The sequence below is a fragment of the Gopherus evgoodei genome, chromosome 14 (assembly GCF_007399415.2).
Source record: "Gopherus evgoodei ecotype Sinaloan lineage chromosome 14, rGopEvg1_v1.p, whole genome shotgun sequence".
NCBI classification, from domain to species: Eukaryota; Metazoa; Chordata; order Testudines; family Testudinidae; genus Gopherus; species Gopherus evgoodei.
Window position 1 is genome coordinate 8926336 of NC_044335.1, and position 23895 is coordinate 8950230.

Consider the following 23895-nt stretch of genomic DNA (forward strand, 5'->3'; position numbering starts at 1 on the left):
ATTTAGAGACCGAAAGAAATGTCTGCTTAACTAATAAAGGGTATTTTATTTCAGAGAGGAGAACAGCTCTATTCATATACTTCTATTTATAAAAATCACCTCTAGAAAGAACAGGAAGATAGTTCATCTTATTCAGTGTGATGTTCCATCAAGCTACTTTCAGTTCTGTATCAATAGAGCATGTTTTCATACATTTTTCATAACAATGCACTACACAATTGGGTATAGAACTAATCTCGTTGTTTTAATGGCATGAACAAATGAGTTCTGAATTAGGAACAATAGCATTTGTAGTGTTTGCCCAGTAAATGGAAAATAAAACTCAACTACCTCCACAATGCAATAGGGAGTAGCAGTTTAAATGAAGAAAGAGGAAAACAAGTGAGTGCCTCAAAAATGGAGGTGCAGGGACCAGAGAACTGTCTTTTTACATTGATCATAAAATGCAACTTCTTAAAATGATTACCTGATCCTGCAACCCATTGTGCAGTCAACTTGTAGAAGTACAGAATGAGAACTTAAGTTCTCTGCAGAACACCTTTAACAGCAATATTTGCTACGGGAGGGGGAAGTGAGGCTTGTTTCTTTGACACAAAGGCCTAAAATGCACTTTTAGAAACAAAAAATCTCTTCATTTGTTTTTATTTTCAAGTCAGCCTTCAAGAAGTTATGCACCAGCTGGAAATTCCTGGTGCAAGATAATGCAACCATATCTTGGTGTCACCAACCATCTCTGTGCTTGCTAGGGGAATCCCCACCATGGGCTGCAGAGCCAATCTCCACTCCCTGTGCAGTCTAGTAACACAAAGCCAATGGAGCAGGTTGAAAATCCTACCCCCCATGACTAACACCAGATAAAGGAAACTTGCATTCAAGATTCAATTAGTGTTAGGGATGGTCTACAAACTTCCACCAAAATAATGTGACTTGAAACCCATTAAACTGTTTGTGTGCAAGACTGTGTGTGAAATTCATCTTGGAGTAAAAGGGGGGATTAAATTCATGTTAGCTAAGGCTGGTTTGTTACTGACCTTAGCTAAATTGACTAACCCCTTAATGCTGAAGGGTCCAAAACTGGATTTACAGCAAAATCTGTTTCAGGAAGCTGACTGAGTTTAAAGTCTGCAAGTTTGTCCGTAAACTACCCCTTACAGCTCACAACCACCATGGTTTAAGGCTTCCCTGGGGGATGTTCAGAAAACCAGGACAGACCAAACTTGAAATTCTTAGTCTGTCTAAGGTAGAAACATGAGCAAAAAAAGTTTGGTTCTTAGCCCACTTCCCACACCCCCGACTCCTTCAAAAGAAAAATCCTTTGCAAGGCACCTGTGATTGCTGGTGCCTGCACAAGTGAAAGGGCTACATACTTAAATACAAACCATTTTATGAAAAAAAAATACCTCTCTCTGTTGCTGAAAGACAATCATCAGTGAGAGGCTCCAGCTAACCTCTCTTCAATCCCTCAGTTTAGAGGGTGATGGATGATTAGCTGATGCCTAGCTTCAACTTCCAGCCATTGGATTGAGTTAGACCTTTCTCTGCTAGACTGAAGAGCCCATTATTAAATAGTTACTCCCCATATAAGCACTTAGACTGTAATCAAGTCACTCCTTAACCTTCCCTTTATTAAGCTAGCTGAATAGATCATGCTCCTTGAGTCTATCCTGGGGGTCCCAAACTTTTTGCCAGCACAACCCCCTTTTAATGAGTTATTTCCTCCCAGGACCCCCGACAGAATGGAGGATGCTGCTGTGTAGAGCTAAGTGGCATCCTCTGCACTGCATGATCTCACATGCACTGCATGTGTGAGCACATCCAGCTTCGGCACTAGCCCAGCAAGCAGTCATGGGAACATACCATAAGGCACCTAAAGTTACTTAGCACATGGTGCTAGTCTAGGTAATCCTGAGCAGAGCTGCTAGTTCATGCTTTGAACCTGTCTCTAATCCTCCTGAAACTCAAAGGATTCCTAGCATGCTTCAGCTTTTCCTTTTTAAAGTTTGGTTTTAACATACATACTGCGCTTTGGGACTATTATGAGTTTAGCTACTCCCAGTGAAGGGGCTAAAGATAGCTAGTGAAGCAATGCTCCTGAAATACAGTCTTCTGGCTGTTAGCTGTGAAGAGAGGACAGCCTGTGGGGGTTGGGGAAGCTGGTACTAGCACTGTGCTTTAAGTAATATGACGGACAGTAGTAGCTATTGGCATTATTAGCATAGTGTTGCTTAGTGACAGCTAGCTTGAGTGGAGAAGAGTAGACACTTATGAATGAAATCTAATCTAATGAGTATGTTCAGATTCTTAAGTGAGACAGCTGCAGTTAGTAGAATTTAGTAATTTTAGAGAGGTACAGGCTCCCCCACCTCAAAAATGGTTTTAATTCTAGAGGCGTAATAGTAAAGTCATCTAGCCCACTTTTAATACAAAATGCAAGGAAGCTAGGGCTAGCTGCCTGACATGTAAAAGTTATGTATTTAGATAAGCAAAACCCTGTTCTAGGGCACAAGCACATGAGTGCAATGAGCTAGTAAGTAAAATAATCCATGTGCTATAATACACAACAGTAGTAGATGTTATATGTCAAATGATAACACTAGTCCAACCACAAGGTGAAAGATTTACATTAGAATAGGACTGACATGTAGTTTCCCTCTTTTGAGCCAATGGTGTTTAGTGCTAAGACATAAGTTTAGCATAAGCCAGTCCAGGACCTTCATAGCAAGGCTTAGCTACTTCCCCTTCCTTTTTAATCAAAGGAATTTGATCTGGCATGAGGTTCCCACTCCAGGATATTTGCATAAAGATAAATAAATGTGATAGCTGAACACTTCAGGCTAAGCTCACAGGAAAACACAAAGGAGAGACCTTAGATTTGTATGTTGAAACAGTAATATTTGATCCAGTACAGAAAATAAGAGTTCAGCTGCTGCTTCTAATTGTTTCTCCCAGGAGAAGACAAGTGCTGAAATCTTCATTCCCACTGAAGCAAGAGAAGCAGCCATCCAAACTGAAGGAACTGAAGTATGAAGCTGTGGAGGAAGTACAGATTGGTTGAGTTTTTCCCTACAAATAAAAGTTAGATGTTTATGGCTGTGATTAACACCAAGGCCATCCTTCAATAGATACTAGGTCTCTGGCTTATTTCAAATCAGAGGTTTCAGCCATTAAGCCACTGAGTAACACTCCTGCAAACCACCAACTGTTAGCCATTTACAGGAACAAAAATGGGAGACATGTTAAACAGGTACATGTTTATTTATTACAATTTACATTTCTCCATTGCAATGGGGCAGCTCTGTTCTAATTCTTAATGAAGTCCTAACAAAAATAAAGCCAAGCTTTTACAGTAACTTAGTCAATGCATAAATTAAAATTCTGGCTATGTAATGGGTTCAGTTATCAAAGTGCTTTTTCAACAAAATTTCCCATCAACCATGAAAGGAACACATGCCTAATAACTAAGCTTAACCCACTTATTCATGCAAACGAGTTTATAACCCCTCCTCCCAATTTGCCCCACACCTCTAACAAAAGAACTATGTACAGTTGGGGGGTTAGAAAACAAATTAAGAACACCCATCTCATAAGCTTCACTACATGGGCTGCCCTTTTAGTTTAGGGAAAGCAACATTCTATAGCATTCCATCACAGAGCCTATGAGTGTACATAAAGCTGTTTGCAGTGTTTACGGTTCACACAATCTGGCACTGTTAGGGGCAATAAGTCATAAGCCATCCCTCAAATTGCTCCTTTTGAGAGGTTTCTCCATCTTTATTCTTGCTTAGTTTACAGGTAAGCTACTGCAAGAACATCTCATGGAGTATTTCACACCGCACATAGGAGATCACTTGCTGTTCTAGCACTGTTTTATGAGTGAGGAAATACAGCATAGCACTCTTCCCTACATAGAACTGGGCTAGTTAGAGGCTTGAGCTTCTTCCTCCAAACAGGACTTCAGAGAGCGCCCCAAGTGACTGATTTTGTGCCATTGCATGGAATCATGCAGTACCCCTGAAAGAGTAGTGGACCTGCAAATAACTGTATACTTTTACACTCTCACATGATCAGCAGCCACCCAGTATTCAAGTCACTATACAAAACCCCTTCAGCAGCAGAAATCTGTATTTCCAGACACCACATGCTACTGAAGTTATGCTGCCTTAATGAGAGATCAGCAGCAGCAAAGGGAACATTTGGTTGCTCAGAACAAACAAGTTAGCTGGTTTACTTCCAGTGAGCTTTGATTGTTTTAAAGAAAGTTAAAATAGCATGATGATCTTCAGGGTACAGAAAGGGAGTTGTACTTGGTTTCAATGACAGCAACTTTATAGAGTCCCAGAAAGAAGAACCATATTTTAAGTTGGCCTGCATTTGGGGGAAGAAAAAAAAAAAAAAAAAAGACTCCAAGAAGATAACCCTGAACACATTCCCGCTTCCAAAAATATTCCAGCTCTCAGATGCTGGTTCAAATTAAGCTGAAGCCCAAAATACAAGCAGTAGTACATGAACTTCTGTCATTGACTTTCAGACAGTAAACAAGGACTTAGCCCACATTGGTACAGCAGTTCGTTTCATCCTATATACATAATTTTCATCTTCATGGCAGAGGAATTTAGAGCCTGCAAAGACAGAGTATTAGGCATCAAATAAAGGAGACCAATCTCACCTCTTTCCCATCCATGCCTACAGAAACACCAATCTGAGATTTGTTCCCCTGATCAAGCTACACTTGCAAAACATTGAGGTTGCATTTGTGATTTAGTGAGCATTCCATTATCCTCACAGGAAGGCAAGAGCCACTTTTATTCAGACTTGGTCAGAATGTCAACCCCAGCAAAGAATAACCATGAGTGGCACGACAATGACGTTAAGCCTGCTCTATCCTGATACCACCCAATATGATGAGGATGAAAGGCGAATCTATAAGGAATCACTTTTGGTCTGCTTGCAAAACTAGCAGCTAAGGTAAAAATTGAACAGCTATTAAGCCACAGCATTTGCCACAAAACTTGCCTCCATTACACTCTTCCAGTACCAGCTCTGTGAGTTGTTTGGTTTCGCCGTGCTGCTCCACTACCCCTTCCACCTCGAAATCCACCACGAAAGCTACGTCCACGAAGAAACCTGCCAGACACGCCAAATGTCTCTGTATTAAGCTTCCTTTCTTCAGCCCATGTTGTACGCCTGGAACTGAACAAGAGTGCAGTCAGGCTTGAGTCAAGCATGACCATTATTCAGAAGATAGTTTTGGGGAAAGTCCGTCCCACTTGTGCAGGAGCGAAGAAATCATTTGTTTTACAGAGATCTAGAAAGACTGATATGCTGCACCCTGCTTTCTCTGTACCCTTACTGTCTTGGACTTGTCACATATTAAGGGACGGCTCAAGGGTCATATCTTGTTAGTTACCACTTCACCCCAACTGGAAGCAGGAATCACAAGTGCCTTAAAGGGACTGAACAGCAGTTTCCGTAGTGCTGCAGTACCTGCCACCTGTTTTCCTGAAGTGCTATTGGTACCTTTAAAGCAATTAAGTTCTACCAAGTTTCAATCAAGACAACCAGGAAAGAAGTTCCTGTTTTAGACTAGCTTTAGTAACTAGAAAGAAAGTAACTCCTTCCCCACAAAAAGGGTAACTGTATATCACTATACTACTTATAGTAACTGTATGGAAGAATTATATTTCCTAGTTCTACTGTCAACAAATGAGACTATCAAAGTTGGGCTTCAGTGCAAAGTCTCATTGTTTAAAGATTCAGAATTACAGCAGCCCCTAGAATCAACCAAGATTAGGGCTTTTGTGCAAGCTGCTGTACAAGAACAGTTCCTGGACTCAAGAGCTTACAGTCTAAATAGGGGAAAGTGTGCAAGGAAACAGATGAAGTGATTTGCCTAAGGCCCACACAAATTCAACAGTAGAGCCTGGCTTAAAGTATAAGAGGTCTGACTTCTATAACAGAGCTCTACTCTACACTTTCTCCCCTCCGCTCCCCCTGATAAAGGTGTACACTGGTTTTTTTCTTCCTATATAAATTGTGCAAAGTAGAGTGCAGTTAGTGACTCAGAAGGATAAAAATGCAGCTGTTAGCCAAGGAAGTGCAGCATACAGTAATGGGAGAGGAGGGGGGTTTAGAACTTCAGAAACAAGTTAGGGGCAATCTAGCCACCATCTGTCTGGTAAGGAGACAGGAATGGATAGGTGATATGGGGATTAATATTTTAAAACCCAAGAACTTTTTTTTAAACAGACATTTAAAGGACACAGTTTAGAGCCAATGTTTTAATTGCTTAATTTAAGGATTTTATTTATCTTTAGGAAATTCTAATGGAAGCATGGAACAACTTGGATTTAGACTTTACCCTACAAACACTGCAGCACTTGTGCATGGAAGAACAGCAAACAACTCTCCATAATCTTAATGGAATGGATTCAGACTTGGAGGACAAATAGTAAAGACTAAGTGGAAAAAATTGGGTAAAGTAGTTTGAGGATATTTTAAAACAGTTTCTAGAATGTCTAAAAGATATTTTAGTTTATGATATTCCAATAGTTCACCATTTGGATGTCTTGTGTTCAATCTGATATGCCAAAAGCATAACCTTAAGCACTTGTTCACATCTGAGTTTAAGTCAAGTGAATCCCACCTCTCCCCCCAAAAAAAGAAAAAACCCAAGACGGCAATTTGTTCTAAAATCATAAAAAGATATCACTATTTGTAAGTTTACTAGTATCTAGTGAGCTGTCAAATTCTAGGGCCACATGCCTTCCCAAAGCCTAGCTATTGATCATCCAAAACTTCAGAATAGAAGAAGCCTTTCAAGATGCAGTGTTTCATTTATCTGTGTTCTGATAAATGGCTAGGCATTGCCTAGCATAGAACCTCTCTAATATACTGCCAGCACTAAGGGGTGTAAGACAGACAAGCTTCAGAAAGATAATTACCTGGATTTTAGTTCTGAAGAGATGTTGTCAAAGAAAGACTTTGATTTATCATAATAGCAATTGGGTCCAAGAAGGTCTTCATCTGCATTGCCATCATTCTGAGTCGCTACTCCAGGATCACTCTTTTCTTCACCTGCCTCAGCTTTGTCATCTGAAGATAGAAGATTAATTACACAATTTCTTGCTGCGTATACTTAAGAGCCATCAATTTCTTCCTCCCTCAAACTAGATCTGAGATTCTTCCCTATTTTAATCGATCACGTAATTTCTCAGAGCAAGAGGTGGTCTGGTCTATATACCATCCTTAAAATTAGTAAAGCCACTTACATTTAATAAAAGACACAAACCTTTAAAGTTCAGTTTCTTCTTGAATTCTTTATCAAGTTCCTCTCGGTTGAACTGTGCATTTGCACTTTCAAAATCAAAGTCACCTTCAAACTTTATTGTGTTTTCCTTCACAGTGGCTGGTCTATTTTGTCCTCTAGAACGGGGTCTGGTTCTCCTGTTTCCTGAAAGCAGGAGAGTTTAAACACTTGGTAACACGTAGGAAGGTTAAATGACTTGGTCAAGGCCAGAGAAAACCAAGATTAGAACTCAGGAGTTTCTGGCTTCCAGTCCTGTGATTATGCCACACCTCTTTGAAAGAGACGTCTGAACTTCACTGTAGAAACACATTAGAGCAATACTTTAACTTTCTGGAAAACATTCTTGGCAGTTAAGTCTAACTTAAGTTAGATTACTACAGCCAACTTTCCCTGACAGTGTTGCATTCAACTACTATAAAGATAATGCCAAGCAGTCGGTGGGTGGAAAAAATGAAAAGTTTTCCAAGGAATTTGAAGGAACTTCACCCCATAAATCCACACACATTGGGATATGTGTGCGTTTCCTGAAATCTGTACAAGGCTAGAACCAGTTACACGGTTCTCTACAATACACGAGGAAGACAACTTAGATGAGTTGTGATAACATGGTCTGGCTGATTATGGCTACCTCAAATCCCTTTTGAAGATCCTTACACAGTGTGAGGGGTAACCCATGTAAAAACAACTGATATCAAGTTTACATGAGTATACCAGAGTTTCAGGGGAGAAGCAACAGAGCAATTCTCCCCTGGTATGTTCTCTATGGCTCTACAAGGTTCTTGCAGAGGAACCTCTGGAGCTAAGGAAACATTACTTCTGCATGCCTGAATGCTCTTTTGGCTGTTTTGTTCCATGTACCCTCTATTTTATTATTGTTTACTATTAACATGGTGCTGCTCACAAGCATCTTACATTAGCCAGTATTCTCAATTACATGGAGCAGAGAATTGGAATTCTATAAGGCAGTTTGCATATTTAAGGTCAAGTTAGCCTACCCGATCTTCTCCTTTGAGGTCTTCTGTTTTCATCATTCACCTGGCCTTGAGTTTGCACAGGTGGTGGCTGAACTGTATCTACAGCAAAGAAACAGGGAAAGGAAGACTGTTTCTAACCCAAGCATATCAGAATAAAGTTAACTTTCAACTTCTAAGGTATGCTAACTTATCCAGCAGGCTTAAGGACTGTTGTCAGTTACTTCAACATTTTTCTGAAGGAAGCCCTACCAAATACCATTTGAAAACAAGACTTTGGTAATACCATTTGTCTTACTACTTTGTGGAATCTGCCTTCCATTGCGCTGGATCCCGGAAACTACTTTTGCTGGGGGTGGCTTTTTTTGATTCATGTTATCAACTGGACCAGTCTGAACAGCCTGCTCCACCATGGGGCTTTTGCGAACTGGGGGAACCAATGGGAAGCCAGTACCTGGAAAAACAAAGGGATGATTACAATAACTAGTTTTCAGTTGCATTCCAGGAATTACTGCAAGAAAGAATTACACCAACAGTGCTCATGAACCCCAACTACCTCCATGATCAAAAACAGATTTCAATACCTGCGCAGAACCTCCTAGGCACTTCCATTATTCTGCTATGGGGATTTGGTATGCGTCTCATGACACATTTGAGTAAGTGTTGGCATACAAGTTTTGGCCCATGAGCCCAGGTCCATAAATCAAGTCAACAATTTTACCCTTGAAGAATGCAAGTTAACTATTACGATAAAGGAGCAAACTGGTAAGGACAAAGTTAGGCACAGCAAATTAAGAAGTCACTATATATGCAATAAGCTTCCAAAATATACAAATTCCCATTTCTCTTCATTAGGTGTTCTTGTTTGTGTAGGATTTTACAGAATAAATATTTTTTTTTTTTAGCTAAAAGAAGCTTGCTTCAGACTTTCCTGAAAGTACTTCAATTTCAAAGCAGTTGTGAGTGTCTCAGTGTGCATAATCTTTACTGCATCAGTAGCTTAATCTTACTGTACACAGCTTTTTGATATGCAGAACCAGATTAATGTGGCATCAGTGTCAGATCTATTGTTAAAATAAATGTTTAATGGCTCTAGTAGGTCCATCAAGTACAAGTCATGTTCATATGCATTTGGAAGTCCTTCCATAAGGATATTACATCAAGTAGTTTGGTACTGTTAAAAAACCTACCAAGAAAACCCAGAAACAAGTTGAAACTAGTCCAGTCTCAATGTTTCCTAGATATTAAAGCACACAGTACAGGAGTTAGAGGGTAACACTTCAACCTTAACCAACCTCCTGGACTTCTGTTTCATGACCTTTTTTTACACTACAACACAGTTAGGCACTTCTCAATAGTGTGAAGTATAACAAGCCATATTAGAAAGTTAAAAAAACTTTCAGACAAATATTCATTCCCTATGGTTGCAAAGAAGTTTATGTTTGGTACTTTGAGACATCTCACACTTAATTCTTTATATGAACATAAAATTTGATGAACAGAACATTAGGTAGTTTTGCATAAGTGAGGAGAGATTTGCTTCCATGCAACTGGTTCAATTTAAGATCAAGAAATGCATTACACTACACAAGCCAGGACATTGCTTATTTTAGTGCATCCTGAATCTGCATTCTATTTCTAGAATTCTCTATTGTGCCACATACTAATCTAGTACACACTTAGGCCTTTCCCACGAATAAACCAGAAACACCACCCTTGGAGTATGTCTAGATATTAAGCCTTCCCTGTAGTTACTATCAGCAAGCATCATTTTGAAGTGTACTTTAGTTTGATCTTTGATATGGTAGAGAGAGAGATGGGTCAAAAAGGGGGGGGGGGAGAAGCTACACACATTTGCTTTCCAACTTGACCCAAGCATTTAAGTGTGGATTATAAACAGATTCATGACAGCTACCTGCACACATGAATTGTACCCACACTATCTGCCCTGAAAACACTGCAAAGCTCTTCAATCTAGTTTTCCCTTCAACCTACTTTTGAACTGGATTCACTATAGTGCATAAAATGTAAGATCAACCAACTGTCATGTCTTTGTTGAGATATGACAGTTTCCATTAATGCAGATTGACCCTTTTGTTTGATAATCAGTAAAGCATGAATACTGCATTCATGCAACACCTACTGAAGTAAAGAGCTATTTACAGTGGCCTATGTCAAGTGTGGAATGCATTCAAAAATTCCTCTCCAATAACAAATGGGAGAAGGCTCAAGTATTTCTTTAAGTACTAGCTAATTAGCAGTTATTAAGTTCTGGGGTATCATTATAGCCCTACCCAGAAGCATAATTTGTATCTGCATCTGATCCACAAAAATCTGTGGATATCCACAGATATCAAGCATATATCCATGGATTTGCAGGGATCTAAGGATCATTCCTTCCTCTACAGAAAGGAAAGGTCCATTTCATGCCATTCTGTAAGCTGGCAATAAATATCTATTATGTCCCAACAAGCAAACATCTTCTGCAGCCAGCCTTCCCTATGAAGACTGACCACTATCTGTACTTGTTGTCCTTCCCCAGCCCCCAAATCAATTCTTCTACAGTACCAGTAAGCCAGAACTCTAACAAATGGTCAGAAACAAAGCAAGAACTAAGAATGATGTATCAGTTTTGCTACAGTTACACATAAGTACTGTCATTTTGAGAGGGTTAACAAGCAGAATAGAATGTTCTGCTAACACCATGCAAGTTCTTCCAAATACTTGGAGTCCTCAAACTGCTGTTACCCTTGGGAGAGAGCTGATGTGGCTCGGAAGACATGTCAGGCTCTGAAACAGGTTGTGGAGACGGAGAAGAGCTAGGGCTGGAAGCAGCTGCTGATGTTGGAGGGCTTACCAGTTTCTCTAAAGAGACAGAAGGGAGAAGAGAAAGCAAAAAAGGTACACAAATAAGGCAAGGTAGTTGAGATGCTGAGGACTTGGAAAGAGATACAAGAAGTTACCTAGAATAGTATTGAGATGCTACATATTTGGAGTCCTTTCCTATGATACTGAGAATTTTCTTTCAGAGCACAGAATACGCAGGGTATCAAACTAGAAACAGACTATGACCTCGCTGAGCCAATAACCAAGTGTTTAAAGCTTGTATGTATAGTACTTTCAAACAGATGCTATTAGAATCATTTACTGTTCTTACTACCTCTATACAGACAAATTTCTTACTGTAACATTTTTACAATTAAGCCTCATTTCATAAGGCTGGTTGTTTTAACTGCTGACAGAAGATACAGTCAATCAATTCAGAAAATGTAGTTATTAGTAACAACTAAGGCACAACCCCTTGTGAAACCATGCCTTAAAGACGGGCGCAATGTCAAAGAGCACATCTTCAGGCGTTTACTCACCTAAACCTAAAGAAGCTGCGTATTGCTGGCTAAGTAAAGAGCTGGCAGCAAGCTGGCTGTAGTGTTGCATGCCTCGAAATGGACTATAAGGCGCATGTGGCTGGAAGGATGATGTAGAGGTAGAGCCCAGTGAAGACTGCATAACAAGAGAACAGTGTAAGTACATTTTCACTTACAGTTTTGAATTCTTGTATTTCCCGTTTCTCCACTATCCTCACAGTTGGGGATTTAGTGCTTTTAAGGTATTAAAAGTAACAAGACTGTTTAAAATGTCAATTTATGAAAATATTTAAAGAACTTACACAGCAATTTCACCTGGGTCAATTAAAATCTGGGCTGCTTACTAGGTTTTCAATGCTGCAATACTTGGGCCACAAAGACTAAAGGAAGTATTGGGTTGAAAGCCAGTGTTTCCACTTGAATGATTACAGTTCTTGGAAACATTTACACTGACCTTTAGTTTTTTAACACAGCCTTTTAACCCGAAGACTTGTGGTTTAGGTCAAGCTTTGAATTGCAAGTATTTTGCTTCAAAACTTTCTACCACCATTTCAAATTGAAATTCTTACTTGGACAATGGCAGGATCCTGAGGCAGAGTATGCTGAGCTTTAGGAGGCTCACATACAGTAATGTCTTTGATGTCACTTCCCCGGAAAATTATGTATTCATAAATCTCTTCTCTTGGAGGAGCAGGTCTGTCTGTGGGACGGTCTTCAGTACCAAATGAGCGCACTTCAGCATTTAAGAGAGAAAGTAGTAGATATTAGCCTCTATTAGTACTGCAACTTGTTTTTCCAGCACTATATAGTTTCGGGTGAAGTTTAGCTTTATGCCACAGCAAAGGGCATGTACTCAAGGCTCTAAGGATCCCTGCTATATTTAACATACATATACACACAACCCCCACCTCCAGAAGTCAGGTCACAGTTAGAACAAACTCTTAACCCCCCACACATCTGATTTTTCCAAAGCCCACCTCAACAGTAGTCCATGTAAACAGGTGATTCTTAAAGTCAATGACTTGTGCTATTTGGTATTGATGAGGCCTGTTTCTAACATAAGCCGCCACCGCCCCCTTACCAGAGACTGCTCTACTGTCAGCCTCTTAAACTGAGGAATCCAGCCTGAGTTCCTCCAAGCACAACTGTGGCAGAATAGCACAAGAAGGGCTGTCTCAGGCAGCAAGGTCCCAACTACAGTTGAGTAAATCATGGACTTTTTGTTCACTGGCAATGCCAAAAAAATAGTTTAGGGTCAAACATTCTCATTTGCTGAATCTTTCCAAAGAGTCAAAAACATCTGCTTGATCCCCAGCAACAATCTGGGCAATCTGTCAAAAGCAAAGGAGAATTAGGTTCACATAACACCTAGGAGCAGCAGCTCCTTTATAACCTTTAGTCCAGTGGTTTGGGTACTCACCTGGGCTGTTCTTACAACTGTCACTGGAATAGGGAAAAAGCAAGGATGACTCTTGTCTGGTGGTTAATGCCCTCCCCTAGAATGTGAGATATTCAAGTTCTAGTTCCTGCTCCAATGACTAGTTTGTTTAATAAAAAAGTGAACAGCTGCTACACAAGAGACTGAGAAAGCCTCATATCAGAATCTGTCATAGCCCAGTGGCAAGGCCACTGGCCTGTAATGTGGCAGACAAGTTAAAATCTCTCCCCCTACCCCTACCAGTAATTTGTTAAGCTAATTTTCCTTTGCTTTTGGTAAAAAATGCCCCTCCCACCAAAAAAAGTCATGTATAGTTGAAACAAAATGTTCTGACATCATCAAGATGGAGGTTTTTTAAAAAAAATTACTTGGTCACAACTGTTTGATGAACTCAACACAAATTCACAAATACTTCTTGTCAATCCAAAATTGTTTTTCACAGAAAAAGTTAATCAAAAAAATTTCACCCAGCTCTAGCCCCACTCCATTTAAAGCTTTAGAGTTCAAACAATGACATTATATTTAATTTTTCAAGAAAGAGTGTGGTAGGTACAGGTAAAGCACAAGTTAATATACATTATTCACCTCTCTCTAGTCCCAGAGTGGAATGCCACTGATTTCATGATTAATACATATACTGCCTGCCTTACATCTTAAGCAAAGAACTCAAACACAGCTTAACTACATTTTGCAAACACTGAGCTATCACTACACTGCAAAGTTGCACTGAATGGACTTCTGGATTTCCAGTTTCTTGAAGCTCAGACTAAGATGTTGCTCATATTTGAGCAGGAGTAGTGTCACTCTCCTTACAGGTCAATGCAGAGCACTACATGATGTGCCACATCCTTGGACCAGGACACTAGTAACTGATTAATGCTCCTCTCTGTTCCAGCACTGCTGAGTCTGCAAAAGCCTTTTAAGCTACCTCAACACCACAAGCTAGGGGTGCTCTGCGATCTGCAAAGGCTGCGCATCATTCTCCAGGTGGAGTTTTACACATCAAAACATGTTAAAGCCTAAATGGCCTGAGACCAGCCTATTTGAGGGACTGCCTCCCCCAATGTCATACCGGCAGTCAGCAAGGGCTACCCAAGCTGGATCCCTTCAGAGGTAGCAGCTGGCAGTGTGTTCTGTGATAGCCCCAGAACTCTATAGTTTGGTTCTGCCTTGGTCTGAAATAGCCCAAATGTGGTGACCTTCCAGGCACGCTACAAAAGAAATGTCAGTTTGAGAAAACTGAGAGTATACCTCTACCTCAATACAATGCTGTCCTCGGGAGCCAAAAATATCTTACTGCGTTATAGGTGAAACCTCATTGTATTGAGCTTGCTTTGGTCTGGAGTGCTCAGCCCCCCATCTCCCCCGAGTGCTGCTTTACCACATTATATCTGAATGTGTGTTATCAGGTCGTGTTATATCAGGGTAAAGGTGTATATGTACCAAAACAATAAGGGGATGGGAAAGGAGTTTCTATAGATGTCTGGGTTAGTTCCTGCTGACATGATTATTTCTGTACTGCTGAGATCTTACTGTTCTGTCCAATGTCCTAGGTGTCCTAACATTTTAGAAGTCTGTTACTGCAAGTCTTTTAAAGGGACATTGCTAGCATTTGCTAGCTACCTGCAATTTGAGAGATTCTGTCCAGAGTTCAAAATGCTTCTCTACTTCTCCACACAAATCAAGGTCTTATTTATGAGCTACACTTCTGTCACAATGGCATGGGTCTAAGTATGATTACAGCACTATTATTGTGGTCAGGCATCAGAAAACACTGACATAAATCCTGTATTTTAAGAAATCTTAGTCTGAGCAAAAAAGCAAAATTTGATTTGAAAAAGCCTATAAAGTAGCATTTTAATAATGGAATATGAATCTGCCAGTAAAGAAATTAAGTTACAACACAGATGCCAATATGCTGCAGGCAGTGCACCAAATTAAAAGTGACCAACATCCAAAATATTAAGACCTATAGCTTTATTTCTAAGGCAAACAGCATGTATTTTTCCCTACTAATTTAATAAATATGAAGACATTCTTTTAGTACAGAAGTCCTGTGAAAAGTACTCCACTTAAGCACTGAAGTAGTGAGTGCTAAGTGGAAAACAAAGGCTACAGAAGAGACTGCTGTATCCCACTCATTACAAAGGAGGCTCTGAATCAGCAGTGTAGATAGGACATAGGTAAAAAAATTGCATTTGTGTATATATGGATGCTAGGACTTCTACTTAAGGAGCAAGCAGCCATAGCCCTGCTGTTTCAGCTGACAGCCAGTCATGTTGGGATCCAATGAATTCCATTCTCTTCTCCTAGGTTCCTTACATACAATCTGTTACTCAGGGTTTGTAAAGGATGTGATGAAGTACACAGCTTTAGACACATGTATGCCTATGTGGAGGTCAATCCCGATCAGCTACATCTCAATATTTGAAATTAGTCAGATATCTGAAATTCAAAATAACTAACTAATTTTAAGTAGGTTTCAAACATCCAAGTTAGATTTTCTTTATCCACAGTCTGGCACATAGGGACTGTGGACCAAGTAAGACTGTCTGGATCCCCTGAATACTTCCTAGCATTGAAAGATGAGGTCCTTGAATCTGATGCAGTAAGAGTGTTAGAGGAAGGATTAAAGTTTGAAAATCAAGCAGAGTTCAATGATTTTTAGAAGTAACATTTTCAGACTGGAGAGGAAGAAGCGATGATGAGGAAAGTTAGACATTATGAAGGCACAAAGTCTCCCCCCCTCCCCAATTAGGAAAATGAGGAAAGGGTGAAATGTGAAGATGTGTAAGCTTTGGTTTTCTTTGTCTCTTCCTTGTATCTTTAATTTTGTTGCTTTCTCTGAGACAAGAGCTGGAAATACAACAACAGTGGCATGATGATTAGAAAAGCAGCATGGAAAAAATCTGGTTTGAGAGACTGTATGAGGCAGCAAACAGAATTAAGATTCTAGACAGAAGCAAGTTTCAGAGTCACTTGTGTAGGTGGCAGATGAAAATATGAGACAGCCAAAGACTAGGAGAGAATCAAGATCAGTATGCCCAAGGGCAGATAGCAAAAAAGTGAAGAAGCAGTCTGCAAGATAGGAGAACCAGAAAAGCCCAAGTGTCAAACACTCAGGTAAATAGACTAAGGATTAATTATCCCTATGATTTAAGGGCACTGCACAAGAGATTACTATTTTAGAGCATTATTCAGTTTGAACTTAGTCCAATTCTTGATCACAAGTATTAAAAAGAAGAACCAAGATTTAGGGTCCGTAAATTATTTTACACAAAAATGTAATAGAAATTTAGTTTCTTCTATTTCACTCTGATCTGTTATTCACCCAGTCCAAACACTGCAGAATTTTATCATCCAAGTAATAGAAAGTATATGAAGTAGGACAAAAATCAATTCAATTGTTAGAACAGAATTTTATGACTAAATTATTATAAGAGAAAGAAGTGAGGCAGTTTAAGACTAACAGGTGAACTTAAGATACTAGCAGAGCTTTCATATATTTTCTTCACAAAAAAGCTGAATTACTGCACTATGTTTGAGAAATTAAACAGGTGTCCCAAAAAGGCCTTGTAATATTCCCACCAGCTTCCAAGTAAGGTGCAGTATATCCAGCAGTTAGTTCTCTTGTGAATATTTGATTTTCTTGCATTTGACCATTTGCTCTACAAGCCAGGCTCACTATAGTGTACGAGGTAGCTCTGGCACCGTAAAGTAATTAATCAAATGCTGAATCATGAAAGAGGCCACAGCTAAATGAACCAACCCCGGCTGTAATTAAAGCTTTGCTCCCAGTCTGCCTCCGCACTTGAGCTTGGGCAGGTTGGTATTTCAGAGCCGGATCAGCCATCCCCAGACTGAAACAAGCTGCGAGGTCCCTGGGGCTTTCGCCAGAGCACCCCTGCAGAGCAGCTTAGCTCCAGCTGCCGCCTGTTTACCCCTCCCTCGCCAGGAGGCTCGGCTCATTGTTCAGACGTGTGGGGGGCGAAGGGGCATCCCAGCCACGGGGAGAGACCGGACATGGGCTCAAGTCGAGTTCCAGGCAACATCGGGAGGGCGCAGCCTCGGAGCCACGGCAAGGAGAGGCTGTCGGGGCCCACAGTCCCCGAGTCCGGGGGTGGCCAGCCACGGCAGGTTTCCCGGCCCCAGCTCAGCCTTCTCGGCGTCAGCGGGCCGGGCACGTCGTTCCGCAGACCCCCCATCGCTGCCCGAGGCCGAGTGCCTCCGCTGTCCCGCCCCGCACCAGGCGTCGGGTCCCACCGACCCAGTTCTCCATCGAGCAGCGGGACGGATGCCTAGGCCCGACTTCGCCGTCCCCCACGGGGCCAGCCCCGCGGTCGGCGCTGTGGGGAGAAGCCGCCGCCTCCGTGCGGAGGATGCCCGGCCCGGCCCGGCCGCCCCTCACCTTTGGCCAGCGCCACGGTGGAGTTCTCGGTGTCGATGGTGTAGAGGATGCCCTCGTAGCGGATCTGCGCCTTGGAGATGAGGCTGATTTTGCTCCCGATGTAGGGGGTGCCCGAGCTCATGGCTCCGCCGGGGCCGGCCGCGCGGCCTGGCGAGGGGCTGAGGAGAAAGCGGCGGGTGGCTCCGCTCTGCGGCGTAGGCCCTGGCGAGACGCGGGGGAAGAGGCCGCTCAGGTAGCTGCAGCGCCAGCCAGCCTCGCCCCCTCACACACTGCGGAGTCGGGAGCCCTGCCGCCGTCCGCGCCTTATATAGGGCGGAGGGAGACGGGGGCTGGTGCGAGAGCGCGCATGCGCCTCTCTCCATCACTGACCAGACAGGAGAGACAGGGTCAGACGGCAGTCACGTGATCCTGCCGGCGGTGGGTGCCACGTGCGCCTGCTCCTTGCGCCGAGGGGCCCAGAGCGCGGTCCGGGATCCCCCGCCAGACCTGGCTCCGACGCCCGCCCACCCCCGCTGGTTGCCAATAGGACCTGGCTCCGCTGCAGCGGCCACCCGCCGCGCTCCTCCGCGCCAGGCCCTCAGGGTCAGAAGCCCACCCAGCCACCACAAGCATTAAACAACTACTAGTCAGGCCACCCCCGATCATGGAATTCTTAAGATGATACGTTTTGGGTTCTCTTTGTTTGCCTTCTGGGGGTTAAGCTTTGAGGTGACACTTGGGTCACACTCTCCAGCCTGTCTGTACCGCCGCAAAGGCTAGACACTTCCTTCTGAAAATTTAAATTCTCATCTTTTGCAATCGCTCCAGAAGCTGCATTTTTAAGGATGCCACAAGACAGGCCATGCGATTACCAGACATAGCAACATGGACTGTAGGTACCAGGGCCCTGTGGACCCCATGCCAGAGCACGCCACTCCCCACCCAGGGCCCCACAGTGGCCCCCTCCGGTTCTACAGCACAGCAAGACCCTGAGAGCCGTGCAGTAGAGACAAAACAGAAGCCTCCCCCAGAGAGCTGGAGGGGCACAATAGGAAGACCTAAACGCCTCAAGGCCCTGGAGTACCTCCTTGCTTAGTCCTTCAGGATTCCAGTAGGCAGAAATTCCAGGGCTCTATAACAGGGGTTCCCAAACCCTGCTTTGCCTCCAGCATTTATAATAGTGTTAAATACAAAAAAAAGTGTTTTTAATTTATAAGGGGGAGGGGGAGTCGCACTCATAGGTTTGCTGTGTGAAAGGGGTCACCAATAAAAAATTTGAGGAACACTGTTCTATAACAAAGAGAGCATGGACCTCACCTCCCTAGCCAAGGTCTGTAGTGACCCCCCATGCTCCCTTCAATGCCACAGTAAGCAGAGACCCACCCAGGGCCCTACAGCAGGAAGAGCCCGTCCCCTCAGGGATTGTGGTGCCACCTCCAGTGCCCTATAATATGGAGTGACCTACAATATAGAGTGCACAGATCCCTCAAAGGTCTATGTGATCCCCTGCCCTCCACAAGCTCTACAACAGAGAAGGGTCCTGTTGGACCATATTAAATAGCATGTACAGATTTCTTCCGCTTTCCCAAGGCACTGCAGTGCTGTGCTCCATGGCTTGGAGAGAAGTTCTCCCCCCTTACCACAGTGCTTTATGGTTGATATAGCATGGAGAACAGAGATCTTTCAGCATGAAGAGCAGAGACATCTCTTTTCTGAGCTTAGAATACACGTGTGTGTGGCGCGCGCGCACGCACGCACACACACACTACATTTTCACTGATGAAGCCCTGTAATTAAATGTAAAAATGGACAAAATAAAAAACCTTAATATGATATGTGAATTAAAAAACAACATATTTGAAAATAAAAGTTGCTTTTAATTTTGATCAGTGTTTTCTGGTATTAAAAACCTTTCCATTGATGTTTGGATTAGATTCTAATAACCTAGTTCTAAATAGAAGATATAACTATACTGAAGCACAACACTTCTGATTTTAAATACCTATATCCTTGAAAGCTACCAATTAGAAACTTTCCTAAATGAGAAAATTCATTTAACTCTCCTATTTAAGGTGCATCTAACTGAGGTCTCTGGAAAAGTAAAACTGCAAAAAATAGGGCAAGCAGAAATAATGAAAATTTAATAATAAAGTCAGTTCAGAGGAATCGGGGGCGGGGCTCATTATTCTGTATGAGACAGTAGAGAAAATGTAGCCAGGTCTGGAGAACCAAGTATTTCCTCTTTCAGTCTGTGTCCCCAGTCTTCACAATACTGTTGATCTAATAGTCCTAATTTCCAATCTTACATATTTGTAGAAATGCGATGATGGCTTATGGGCCTCCAGTTTCTTCAATCCACCTCCTTTTGTTTCTCACGAACATGCAGATATGAGAAGACTCTTGCCATTGTGATTCCAGCCTTCATGGAAACTTGTGATTCCAGTTTTCTATCCTGTACCAGAAAAAGTGATCACAGTTGTTTTAAACTCCCTGTTTTAAAACAATAGAGAAGGAAAGACCATCATCATGTGTGGGAAATAATTAAGGTAAAAAGGAATGGAACAAAGTGGCATAAGCTTCACACTGGAAGGGAAACACACAATAATAAACTCATGCACAATGTGGCCATAAATTTGTGCGATGGAATTACCACAGCAACTTCTGGATGACAAAAGACAGAGATCATAGAAGATTAGTGAAAAGAAATATGACAGCTTGCACTTGTAATGCCCTTGTAGACTTAGTTAAGGCTATGGCTACCTTAGAGAGCTTATGGCGGTGCAGCTGTGCTGCTGTAAGCTCTCTAGTGTAGCCGCTCTAAGCCGACAGGAGAGAGCTCTTCTGCAGCTCTTAAACTGGCATAAATTATGTCGCTCAATGAGATCTACAGTGTAGCCATTGGCCCCTTAAGTGTCAGAAGATTGAAGGAAGCTCCCTCTCAGTGTGTGTGTTGACTGAATATATCTGTGTGGAAGTTTGTGTCAGTTAACAGGAGTTGCAGGGAAACCCATGATAGTGGCATTAGATGACAGTGGAGGGACAGTTATGGCAGATGTGAGTTTGACAGTATGGCATTTGGGACAGTAGGAGGACAACCAGTGGCAGCTGATGACAGAAGCAGTTGGAGACAGTGGAAGTTGGATATAAGTGGCAGTTGGTGACAGTGTGGCAACTGGTGGCAAAGTTGAAAGGACTTGTGGCATTTGGTGACAGGAAGTAGTAGTTGGTGACTGTGTTGAAGGAACGCTTGTGGTAGCTGATGACAGTTAATGGCAGTTGGAGGGTAATCTGTGGCAGTTGATGACAGTGGAAGTATGTAGGACATCTATGGCCACTGGTGTTAGTGGCAGTTGGAAGCGACCAGTGGCAGTTGAAGGGACACATGGTAGTTGATAACAATGGCATTTAGGAGGAAGTCTGTGGCAGCGTGAGTTGTTGGGACATGGGAATTGCTGACAGAATGTCCATTGGAAAGAAATCTGTAACAGTGCCAGCTGGAGGAACACAAGTGGCAGCTGTTGGCTGTTTGCTGGAAAGACACTTGTGGTAGCTGAAGACAGTTGGAGGAAAACATATGGCAACTGGTGACCGTGGAAGCTGGTGATAGCAGAAGCTGAAGGAAAACCTGTGGCAATTGGAGGGAAATCTGTGGCAACTGGTAACGATTATAGGCAGCTTGGCAGGACAACTGCAATAGAGGGACAATTGTGGCAGTTGGAAGAGAGAGGAAGGCTCTATATCATAGAGCCAGTCTCTTTCCAGTGCTGCAGTATGGGGGTGAGAGAGAGGAGGCCCTAATTTCCTCAGTGCTGCTACATAGTGATTGGGAGGTGGCTTGGAGAAACTGTAGAGGTGGCCCAGGAAAGGCTGGTGGCTCAAGAAGGGATGAGAAAGAAGAGTTGAAAGTGAGAGGAAGAACTTTCTCTAGGGTGGGTGAGGGAAAAAGGGGACAGATAACATATAAAGAGGTATAAAGGAATTAAGAGATGAGTGAGCCCAAGAAGTAGAACAATGGGGGAAAGGAGTAATCGGTTGAAAGAAATGAAGGTGCCTGAAGAGAAGGAGAGCAAGGATGGAGAAACAATGTTCAATAATTAGCTATGGAGTAGGGAAAGTATAGGAGTGAGGAAGAGAAGAGAAGGGTGGAGGGTAATGAAGAGAGAAAGGAAAGAAGAGAAAAAAAAAGATACTGTCAGTCTGTATAAAACTGAGGATTTTTTTTTCAAAGAAGAAATGCAGGGGGTAAAGATAGAATAAATAAAATGTAGATATACAGAGAGAATAGTAGTAACTTGGAAGAAAGAAAGTGGAGGGAGAAGAAGACAATGGAAGAAGGAGATGAAAGGAAAGAAATAGAAAAGTTAATAAAGAAATGGAAAAAAGGGAAAGAAAAGCCTCAAACCACAGAGGCTATTAGTGTCAGAGCCAGGGTCATAACTGAGTGCTCAAACCACTTGGAATAATAATGCATTTAGGAAGGTGAAATCTTTTACTTAATATAGGCTGATAACACAGTAATTGAAGTCATATAGGTACAGTCACCAGGCAGTAGGTTTTCAACACAGGGGATTAGATTTTGCCTCTAGAACAATAATATAGGATTCCAAAATTCCATTGTATGCTATTAGGTTCTTCTACTGTGCTCATCATTGTAGTATCTGAGCACCTCTAAAGAAAAACAAATCTACAGCAGTTACAATTTGTAATTGTACAAACCCTACCGCTGCTCAAAAATATAATAAAAAAACAGGAGCATTAAACCAGATTACTATCCATGATATACTAAGAAAACATGGTAAACAAAAACTGCCTAACTGGGTACATGAAAATATAGCTAACCTTAAATAGCCCCAACACCTTCATCATTTTATTTATACAGCCACGGTCTATATAACATGCTAGCAGGTTTTTCAGTGCAACATTGGGCCCAGGAGAGGCTGGTTTTGCTAAGTTTACTGAGGTCTTACTGTGTGCATTCTCATTGTCCAGCTTGATTTTATGGAGAAATTCAGGGTGAGTCAAATTTCAGGTTCCTAACAATAGGAGCAAATAAGAGATTCGAGCTAATAAGAGCCCAGTTTCTCACCATAGCTTTCCCACAACTGTTTTTAAAAAACCTCAAAGGAGTATGAAAACATCCCTCTCTTTCATAGGGCAGAGGGGATTGAGAGAACCAATCAACAAGGAACTACTGGTTCTAGACTAGTTTGCTTGTAAAGCAGTGAGATAACAGTGATGAGTTTAATACCTAGATTAAAAAAGACAAGATAAATTTAGATAGATAGGAAGATGGTGGAATCTTGTCTGAGTGATTTTATTATCTATAAATAGGACATCAGTTGCCCCACAAGATAATTTATGTTGAGGGGAGATGGAAATAATGAAAACATGGGCAGGGAATTTTGGGACACTGTCAGTTAAAAAATTTATTACAAATATTATTACAAATAAACCCAGAGATTAGAGAGAAAATATTTTTTATTTTCTAGATTGTTTAATCTGTGGTTTTGATGCCAGTATATGTGTCTTTCATACACCAAGAGGTGAGAGAAAAGGTTTTATTAAAATAGAAAATGTGATTGTACAACTATGAACATTGGCAGGGGGATGTGATTTTTGATACAGTGATTTTTTTGACTTTGTATTTGTACAGTGCCTAGCACAATGGAGTCTCAATTCCAAAAGGAGCCTTTACACGGTATGGTGCTATATATATTAAATAAGAATAGTGTCTGAAAATGGATGTTACTCACCTGTAATTGGAGGTTTTTGTGATGGACTGTTCACATTCACAGGGTATGCCAATGGTGCATCCTAGACAGGTTCAGTCTGCACTTTTGGTGCATCTTATGAAAAGGAATCTACAGAGACCATTCAATGAACTACTTTTAACTTCTTCTTTGAAACAGTTTAGATTTCAAGTTAACTATGGACCCCTAATACAATGGGGAAAGGAGGGACCCTATATTTATTTCATTTAATAAAAATAATACTTTTTAGACATACGTAACTACCTTTTGTCAGATGATCTCATAGTGCTTTACAATAATTAATTAATTCATCCTAACACCACCTCTCTAACGTGTTTATATTTATATTACATACAGGGAGATGAGGTACAGAGTGACATACCCAACTTTAACTCAGTAGCAAAGCCAAGAACAGAACCCAGGAGTTCTGAGTCTCAAGTCTCTAAACAATGAACCATAACTGTTGTTAAAAATATGCAAGAATATAACAGCCTGAGCAGCTTTTATGCTGAAGTTGTTCTGAATCAGGTGAGGCAGGATTGACTAAACTATTTTGGATATTTAGATGATGATTGTTCACAGGACGGGAGGCTGTTAATTTAAAGAGATCCTTTCAAAAGGTGGGTTAATTGGTAAAATGAATGGGATACAAAAGACTGACTCAGCTCAACCTTGCTG

At 41.7% G+C, this 23895-nt stretch overlaps 1 protein-coding gene across 4 annotated transcripts; it reads right to left on the reverse strand.

Moving 5' to 3' along the window:
- Positions 1–21: 21 nt before the first annotated feature.
- LSM14B (LSM family member 14B) lies at positions 22–17822 on the reverse strand. 4 transcript variants are annotated; one of them, XM_030532909.1, is made up of 10 exons: positions 17489–17819; positions 12212–12375; positions 11643–11778; positions 11026–11142; positions 8564–8731; positions 8302–8379; positions 7289–7450; positions 6942–7092; positions 5014–5190; positions 22–3029 (listed from the first exon to the last, which is right to left on the reverse strand). In XM_030532909.1, the coding sequence occupies exons 1-9, from the start codon at positions 17607–17609 to the stop codon at positions 5019–5021; spliced, it is 1269 nt and encodes a 422-aa protein (XP_030388769.1). In that variant the 5' UTR covers positions 17610–17819; the 3' UTR covers positions 22–3029; positions 5014–5018. The 4 variants fall into 4 exon arrangements, with proteins under 4 accessions (XP_030388769.1, XP_030388770.1, XP_030388767.1 ...); XM_030532910.1 differs by lacking the exon at positions 22–3029 and adding an exon at positions 3233–4619 and having other exon boundaries at positions 8576–8731; positions 17489–17822; XM_030532907.1 differs by lacking the exon at positions 22–3029 and adding an exon at positions 3233–4619 and having other exon boundaries at positions 17489–17818.
- Positions 17823–23895: the final 6073 nt, after the last annotated feature.